The sequence below is a fragment of the Lycium barbarum genome, chromosome 12 (genome assembly GCF_019175385.1).
Source record: "Lycium barbarum isolate Lr01 chromosome 12, ASM1917538v2, whole genome shotgun sequence".
NCBI lineage: Eukaryota > Viridiplantae > Streptophyta > Magnoliopsida > Solanales > Solanaceae > Lycium > Lycium barbarum.
In genome coordinates, this window is record NC_083348.1 from 4232766 (window position 1) to 4242026 (window position 9261).

The 9261-nt window shown below is 35.7% G+C and overlaps 1 protein-coding gene across 1 annotated transcript; it reads left to right on the forward strand.

Annotated features, from left to right (window-relative positions):
* The first annotated feature begins 1042 nt into the window (after positions 1–1042).
* LOC132623224 (pentatricopeptide repeat-containing protein At5g27110-like) lies at positions 1043–6655 on the forward strand. Its single transcript, XM_060337957.1, has 2 exons — positions 1043–3767; positions 4154–6655. Exon 1 carries the CDS (start codon positions 1501–1503, stop codon positions 3625–3627), a length of 2127 nt encoding a protein of 708 aa, XP_060193940.1. The 5' UTR covers positions 1043–1500; the 3' UTR covers positions 3628–3767; positions 4154–6655.
* The last annotated feature ends 2606 nt before the right edge of the window (positions 6656–9261 follow it).

The window sequence follows — 9261 nt, forward strand, 5'->3', positions numbered from 1 at the left end:
TGTCCCACTGGGTTTTCCTGGTAAGGTTTTTAATGAGGTAGCAAGCAATGCGTATTAGGAATAACTTGTATATTTGTCTTCACTAGAATTTTATCTTTTACATGGACATCCAAGGGGGAATGTTATGAATAAATTAAGTGGATGACCATGTGGGCCACCACTACTACTGTAGCAAGCTTGCTTTTGCAATATTACTACTGTAGCAAGCTTGCCTTTGCAAGTTTAAGGCTTTATATATAGCCATGTATAATTGATGGAAATATACACACCAAAAAATAGAAAGAATGACTATACTACACTTGCTCCTTTCCCTCTTTCTCTCTCTCTCTGCTTTTATTGCTCCTTTATTTTATTACAACGTTTTTATTTTATAATAGATTCATAATATTCATGTAGACCAATAAATCAATACCAACTATTTAAGCTAAAGCCTCACATATGTCATCTCATTATTTCGTCAAAGGAGGGGCATTTTAACTATAAAGGGCTATTGGGGTCTAATAGGTGGAAGTATGAACAATTTTAACCTAAAATTATTGTTAAAAGCAATTGAAATCCAATAGGTGGAAGAAAGACAAATTTAAGTCATTTCGAACATGTTAGGGGGCATATTTGACCCTTCCAGAAAAATAAATATCACACCTAATATAAGAATATATAGTCACACTTCTCTATAACAGCATTGTTGGGTCCAAATTTTTTTAGCTGTCATAGAGAATTGCTGTTATACACCTATAACAACATTGATATTTAAATAATATTTCGCTGTTATAGGCAAAAAAGATGCATAAAATCTACTTTTGATTTTTAATTGTCAAATTCTAAGCTTAATCACATTTTGTATAACGAAGGAAAATCGTTTAATAATGAAAATATACATATATAATATATTTTCTATTGTAATGGTGTATTAAATGATCAAATATTTGGTCAAAATCTCTACCCTTATTATTGGTAATCATTGATATTCTATTTTTATAAAGATGGTTAATTATTATATTATCAAAAAAAGAAGATAGTTGTTATATAGGAGTTAATTTTACAAAGAGCGTACTGTTATAAAGTTGGTCGCTGCTGTTATAGGTGAAATGCTGTTATAAAAAAGTAAAATATAACATAAGAATTCGGTTCCGAAAAAAATTGGCTGTTATAGAAAAGGTGTTGTTCTATGCGGATGCGTTATAGGGAGGTCTAACTGTATATATATAAAAAATTAAAAATAAAAGATTCAAAATAACAAAGGACAAAATATTATTCAACGTTGGGGAAAGTGTTTAATTTTAAAATCAAATTGAAGGGGAAAATTTACTTTCACCAAATTTTATCATCATCAATCATCATAGACAAAAAAAAAAAACAAATTATTTTCAAGATATTAAATTACTGTCTTACTTTTGAACTTCACTGCACAAATTAGTTAATGTCGAACTGAAAAAAAAAAAAAAAAAAAAAAAAGCTCAAACAAATCTTGTACGTGACTGCTGATGAGACTAAGGTGTTATGGATTCCATCAAAATTTTGTCCCTCTTGAAATCATCCCTTAGTATTTCAACATCACTGAAACAAGCCAAACTGTTGCACCAAAAGATTGTCACTCTAGGCTTACAAAGCAACATTATTTTATCCAAGAATCTAATTAACCTATACATCTCTTGCCATGATTTCCATTCCACTAAGCTAGTCTTTCAAAATCTTGAGAACCCTCTTGATATCACTTTATGGAATGGTCTAATGGCTGCTTATACTAAGAACCATATGTTCAATGAAGCTCTTCAACTCTTTGACAAGTTGTTACAATTCCCATATCTTAAACCTGATAGTTACACTTTCCCTAGTGTTCTTAAGGCTTGTAGTGGTTTAGGAAATGTCCAATGTGGTCAAATGATACATGCTCATTTGATTAAAACTGGGATTTTATCAGATGTTGTTGTGACAAGTTCAGTGATTGGGATGTATGCGAAATGCGACTTTTTCGGGTCAGCTATACATCTATTTGATGAAATGCCTGAGAGAGATGTTGTGTGTTGGAATACTGTGATTTCGTGCTACTATCAAAGTGGGCAATTTGAAAAAGCTCTTGAATTTTTTGAGAAGATGAAGGATTTGAGATATATGCCTAATTCGGTTACCTATACAGCAGCAATCTCGTCGTGTTCGAGGCTTTTGGATGTGGAAAGTGGGGAGAGAATTCATCAGGAATTAGTGAATAATAAGTTTCTGTTGGATGGTTTTGTAAGTTCTGCTCTTGTGGACATGTATGGGAAATGTGGCTTCTTAGAGAAGGCTAAACGGATTTTTGAGCAAATCCCTGGTAAGAGTTTGGTTTCTTGGAATTCCATGATATCTGGGTATAGTTTGAGAGGTGATAGCAAATCATGCATTGAGCTTTTACGAAGGATGAACGAAGAAAACATGAAACCCTCTTCCGTGACTTTAAGCACCTTATTAATGGCGTGCTCTAAATCTGCTCAATTGCAGCATGGGAAGTTTCTTCATGCATATATAATTCGAAATAATATAGGATCTGATGTCTTTCTTAACGCTTCACTTGTTGACTTATATTTCAAATGTGGCAGAGTGGAGAATGCCCAAAATGTCTTTAGTAAGATCACAAAGAAGAATGTGGAAGCCTGGAATGTAATGATCTCTGGATATGTGTCAGCTGGTTACTACTTGGAGGCTCTTGACGTTTATAATGACATGAAGTTGGCAGGGATAAAGCCTGATGCAATCACTTTGACTAGTGCCTTGGTATCTTGTTCACAGTTGGCAGCCTTAGAACAGGGCAAGGAGATCCACAAGTGTATTGTTGATAATAGGTTGGAATCCAATGAAATTGTTACGGGGTCGCTGCTTGATATGTATGCTAAATGTGGTGCGGTAAGTGAAGCTTTTGAAGTCTTTGATGAGTTGCCTGAGAGAGATCTGGTATCATGGACTACAATGATCTCCGCATATGGATCTCAAGGCCAAGCTTTTGAAGCGTTAAAACTCTTTAATGAAATGCTGTATTCTAATGTAAAACCGGACAGAGTTGCATTCCTTGCAGTAATTTCTGCATGTGCTCATGCTGGATTAGTGGATGAAGGTTACCGTTATTTTAATTTAATGGTCAGCGACTGTGGCATCCAACCATCAGCTGAAGAGTACTCATGTCTAATTGACCTTCTTGGACGTGCGGGAAGATTGCGTGAAGCCTATGCAATTCTGCAGAGCAACGCGCACATCAGGGAGGATGTTGAGTTATTAACTGCATTAGCTTCTGCATGCCATTTGCATGGGGAACTAGATATTGGTGAAGAAATCGCAAAGATGCTTACTCAAAAAGACGAAGATGATCCGTCTACTTACATTGTTTTGGCAAAAATATATGCTTCGCAGAACAAATGGAATGAGGTACGCAAGTTGAGACTGAAGATGAAGAAGCTGGGATTGAGGAAGAAACCTGGATGTAGTTGGATTGAAGTAGACAAGCGGACTCAAACTTTCTTGGCAGATGATAAATCATTCCCGCTAGTAGACAATGTTTATCAATGTCTATCGTTAATAAATAGTGAAATGGAAAACTATGAATGCTTTAGCATTAATAGCAACGGAGATGAATTCTACTCACAGCCAACTACTTGACCAAATCAATCTCCCTGCTCATAGAAATAACTTTGTTTTTCCAAACAAATGACACACTGATCGGAAAGACATTGTTTGGTCTCTTATGGATGTTCGCCTCATAGTGGATAAGAGCAAGATCCTTCAAATCCTATATTAAGGTAAGACTTGTATTTTTTCAGCTTTATTTATACATAGCAGTAAGAATAATAAGTGTTAATATTATTACCATCCCTTAATTGCATTAATTGGACTCATGAGAGACATCACTTCCACACGAGTTTGACAAGTTTTGTCTACCCTTCCTACTTAGTCTTTCAGCTTTGTGGACAAAAAGATGTAATTAACACAATTTGATGTAGCTCTTGAAGTGTCTGCATGTCTCGAGAAATTTTGATAATCGAAAAGGATAAGAAATGTGCCTAAGCTAGGGTTGTATTTTATATATCTTCAACAGAAATGTTGAGTTGCTAAGAAGTGACAACTAGTTGTCTTAATCAGTTGACAATTTCAGCATTGTGTGCTATATGTTTGACATTCTTATCAGGTAGGAAGTCTTGTTCGCAAGGCTCAACTCTAAGAGGTAAGGCTGGAATGATGCTATTAACAGCCGGATATGTGTCAGTGCTTCTACTTGGAGGCTCTTGATGACTATATACTGCCATGAAGGTGGCAGGGGTAAAAACTGATGCAAGAGTCTCGGCATCTCGTTTACAGTTGGCAAACTGCGCAAGAAGATCCTCAAGTGTATATGGACATCATGTTGGAATGAAATAAAATCGATCAATGGGGGCCTAACTGCCAGATTCGAAGCCAAGAAAGGTTAAGGCAAGGAGATCCTATGTCTCCTTACCTCTTTGTCTTGGCTATGGAATATTTAAACAGATCATTGAAGCAACTTATGCATGTGTCTGCCTTCAAGTATCATCCACAATGTGCCAAGATCAAATTGGTGCAGATCTGCTTTTGATGACCTTCTCATGTGTTGTAGAGCTGACAAATCTATTAAGCTGATGTTGAATAGATTTGAACACTTCTCTGAGGTATCAAGCTTGGAAGCAAATATGGTAAGAGTTCCTTGTATGTATCAGGTGTATCAAATGAATCTAGGGATCAACTACTTGCTGAGATACATTTTGCCCCGGGAGAAATGCCTTTTAAATATCTAGGAGTACCCCCTGTATTCTAGAAAGCTCAATGTCAGTCAGTGCTTACCCTAGTGGATAGAATTATTGCTAGAATAAAATGCCGGACATCAAAATTCCTATCTTAAGGTGGCAGACTTCAGTTGATCAAAAGTGTATTGTTAGAAATCCAGACATATTGGACCCAAGTCTTCTTATTGCCTATGAAGATACTCTCTAGGATAAGTGGATAACCAGTGTTTGTAGAAATTTCATGTGGACCGGAAGCAATGAGTGTTCAAGGGAGCCCTGGTAGCCTGGGATACTCTATGTCAGCCCAAATCTACTGGTGGACAATCTGCTGAACTTCTTCCTGTGAAACAAAGCAGCAATTTGTAAACTTCTATGGACTGTCGCTTAGGAGAAGGAGACATTATGGGTGAAATGGATACATAATTTCTACATAGAAGGAAGGGACTTAGCTACTGTTAGCTCTCGTAAACAAGCTAGCTGGTTGGTGAGCAAGATTCTTGATGCTAGAAGGTGGTTAAATGAGAATGAAGATATATCCATAGTACTGGATAGATTTACTATCCAAGGTAAATTCAGTATTAAGAGGGCTTAGAATTCACTACTTCCACAATATCCAAAGCCCCATGGAAGAAATTGATCCTGACTAAAGGCCTACTGCCTAGACATCACTTTGTGTTGCGGCTAGCACTGCATAACATGCTCCCAACAGTTGAAAGACTCCGCAGATAGAGCATTCAGGTGGCCACAGAGTCTGTCCTCTGTCAATCAAATGCTGTGGAATCTCATTCACATCTGTTCTTCAATTGCTCTTATTTGGATGACACTACTTACTTGGATGGGCATAAATAGACAGGTTGATGACTGGGACTCAGAGGTGCAATGGTTATCTTTTATAATACATAGCGCAAGAGTTAAGACCATGATTCTGGATTCATCTTTGCTGCGGTGATATACCATGTCTGGATTTGAAAGAAACAGTCGAAGGTTTAATCAAGTGGCAAGAGTCAAAGAGATCATATTGCAGCTGCATATTATGGGACAGAGACACCTCAAGTGGAAGAGTATACTAGAAATGCTTAATAGCTTTCCCTGTTAAAAGAGTCCAACTTTTTGTTTGTACAGTGATTAAGACCCTTCCTAGAAGGTGCTGAGTTCATTAGTACATGTCCAAGGTAAAAAGAGTAGCCAGTTCTTTTTCTTTAGTTGATGTCCCATAATTTTCTGTTTGAAATCACTCAATAGTGACTATTTGGTATATGAATGACTCAAAGAAGTCTCTTTCACATAACCATCATTATTCTTACCCGTGACTTTTCACTTAGGCTTTTGAAAAAAAAAAAAAAAAACATAAAATGCAGAAAAGTAGTGATGATGAAACAAGAAAAAAAAAAATCCAAAATACGCCTACAATAATTATAACTGAAAATTTGTTAATAACATCCAAAACAAACAAAAAACACTACAAATCCTAGTTAGGGCTTGGCCATCGTTGTGGAGCCTCATCTGGTACTCCATTAGGCAGCCCTCTCAACCTACGAAGTTCTTTCATCATCCTAGCCCTAGTTGCAAATAATTCTCACATTAATCGATCCACAATTTGCCGCAGTTACTTCGATTTCGTCGATTAAAATTGCCATATCCCAAATTGGATCTGTCATCACTTCACTAGTAAAAAACAGTAAGAAAATAAAAAGGTAGAAGATACACAAAAATTGTAACCCTAGTTTTAGAAGGATAAAGAAATGGAAGAAAGAAATTTTCTTTGAGTGGGAATGAAAGTGTGAGTTTAGGACATAATTGTTACGGTCTGCTTTTGTACTCAATCATAAAAGCTTCTCATAACTTGGCTGTTGTCATGAAAAAACAAAGTCTCCACCTAATTAATTGTTTGAAAATTAGGAAACCGTTTTTAAGGTATTTATGAAAACCTTTTCTAATATCAAAGAACGGGTAAGGGTTCTAGTAATCCCCGAGGAAGGTGCTAGGCACCTCAAAAGGGATCCGCACTATGCGGTTGACCTACGGATTTAACATTTTATGGCTAAAGTGTATAACTTGTTTGAAAATTGAGTTAATGGTTTATTTGAATTTTGAAAATCATTTTTAGCACTTTAATTACGTCATTAACGCAACAAGTGATTCAACTCATAATTCGGCTAATTGTGAAGGAATTAATCTCTTCAAATGTGTACGGCTTATTGAGATCTTGAATTATATACATAATCCAACTTCTTAATCCGTTAATGAATTCACTTGTTTGTAACTCGAAAGATAAAGAGATTTTTAAAGCTATTTTAACAAGTTCTGAATTTTGAAATAAGTTTGGTCCTTATATATCTGAAATAGGTTTGAAAATGTTTTTGATTTGAAATTCATTCAAACATTCTTGGAAAATTGTTCTGTGCTGGATTTCTAAAAGAACATTCTGGGCCATTTAAACTTGGCAAAATGCAACTTTTAGACAAAAGATGTTCATTTTCTGCAAATCCCATTTTAGCCTTGAAAAAAACGTGGCAAGTATTACTTATATGAATACTATTGAAAATTATTTGTTTAAGGGTTTTAGCCCTTATTCCAAAAAATATTTAAGATTGAAACATGACCTGAGCATTTTTGGAAAGATTTAGCTCGTTTTGATCCTAAATCATTTACTGGAAACGTTAATCAATCATACTCTACTTTGAGATTAATCTGAGTTAAGAAAAAGTAAAACAAAGGTAAAAGGTTAGTCATACAACATCACAAATTAACAGATAATTAACTTTTTTTTTTCAGCGGATTACCCTTCATTTGGGGTGGTCTTTAATTTTTGTCCTTCAAATTAGTGGTCTTTAGGTTTTGCCCTTGGCCTAATACTCCGAGGTTGTGGGTTCAAACCCTAGCTCAGTAAATATATATATATATATATATATATATATATATATATAGAGAGAGAGAGAGAGAGAGAGAGAGCAAGGCAGAATTTCTGTCTTAAGACAGAATTTTGCAAATCTGACCATGCAAATTCTGCCTTAAGGCCATGGACAGAATTTGCAAAACTAAGGCAGAATTTGGGTCTCAAGAGCAAAAGTTAAAGACCACCAATTTGAGAGACAAAAATTAAAGATCACCCCCAGTGAAAGGCAACCCTGCAAATTGCCCGATAATTAACATAGTGTAAATGAAGTAGAAAAAATGAAACACATGGACTCAGGGCCCATTTCCGCCTCTGGACTGCTGCTGCTACTGTTGTTGGGCTGACTCAATGAGATGATATGAAGGCCCAATACATAATGCAGGGTACGACCCGTCTCGGGTAAGTTCATGCATCACAAAGTGAAGGAAGAGAAGAAGAATTAGAGGAATAAATTTAAATCTCAATTATATGCGAAAGAAAACTTGAAAATGTGTGAAATAACCACGTACAATGTGTGAAAAAAACAAGAACTCAAGATCTCTCACAGAATAATGAATACGTACAAACGTGCTGCCAAGAATGATATTTTGGGGTCCAAACTCGTTTGCCAAGCACGAAGAAGGATATTGACTAGAGAATGTAACGTGTGGTTCTATTATACTCAAAAACAATTCGACATATTATTTCTTATTCAAAGCCATGACTGGTACCGTAACTTTTCATGATACCTAAACTAAAGACATGATTTTCTAAAATGTCTTATTCTATTAGGAGTGAAGGAACAGAATCGGATAAATTCTCAAAACCACATGGATCACAATCAGTAAAAAGAATGTTTCCCTGGCATGATCTTTTAGATTAAACTAAAAAAATCTGCACAATGATTTTTATTAAGTCATTCTAAATTTAAGCACACAACTAAGATACCTTAAAGGATGCCTTTCTTTAAATGAAAGTAAAGAAGTAAATTTAGAGCCCGTTTGGCTTAGCTGATTTAAAGTAGATGATAAGCATTTTTAAGTGCTGAAGCTTTTAATAAATAAGCAATTACGTGTTTGGATAAAAGTGCTGAAACTTTTATTTAAAAAAAAAAAAAAACTGCGCATTTTATTCATCTTCCAAATGCCAATACAAGAGCTTTGAGGGAGTTGATCTATATTACTTGCTCCCTTAAAAAGAAGAATAGGCATGCCTATTCTTGATACAAAAGAGAGATGAGGTAAATGTGCGAAACACAAAAATCATCTATGTTAGTAGCTTTATAGGCTGGGTAACTGTATATCAAAGAGGTGGGAGACCTCCCGTTGATCGTACTCCTATTTCTAAGTTAAGTGCAAAAATCATTCTTTAAGGCGGCTCAAAGGTGATATCTGCCTTTCTTTTGTTAGTCTTGCGAATGGAAGGTAGAGTCCATCTGTCAACTGTCATGAGGCCCCTCACTGTACTGGGCAGTTCTGTGAAAGCATTGAAGTCCTGAGGCTGCTCAAAATTATGGCTTAAGGAAGCAAGTTTGTCCGCAACTTGATTTGCTTACCTAAAGCAATGCTTAAGAATAAAATTAACTTGGTTCTTGTATCTTCTTAGCTCTTCCACTTCATCCCA

Excerpts from the sequence above, each read along its gene's own strand:
- LOC132623224 (XM_060337957.1), top strand. The coding sequence starts at position 1,501 with ATGGATTCCATCAAAATTTTGTCCCTCTTGAAATCATCCCTTAGTATT.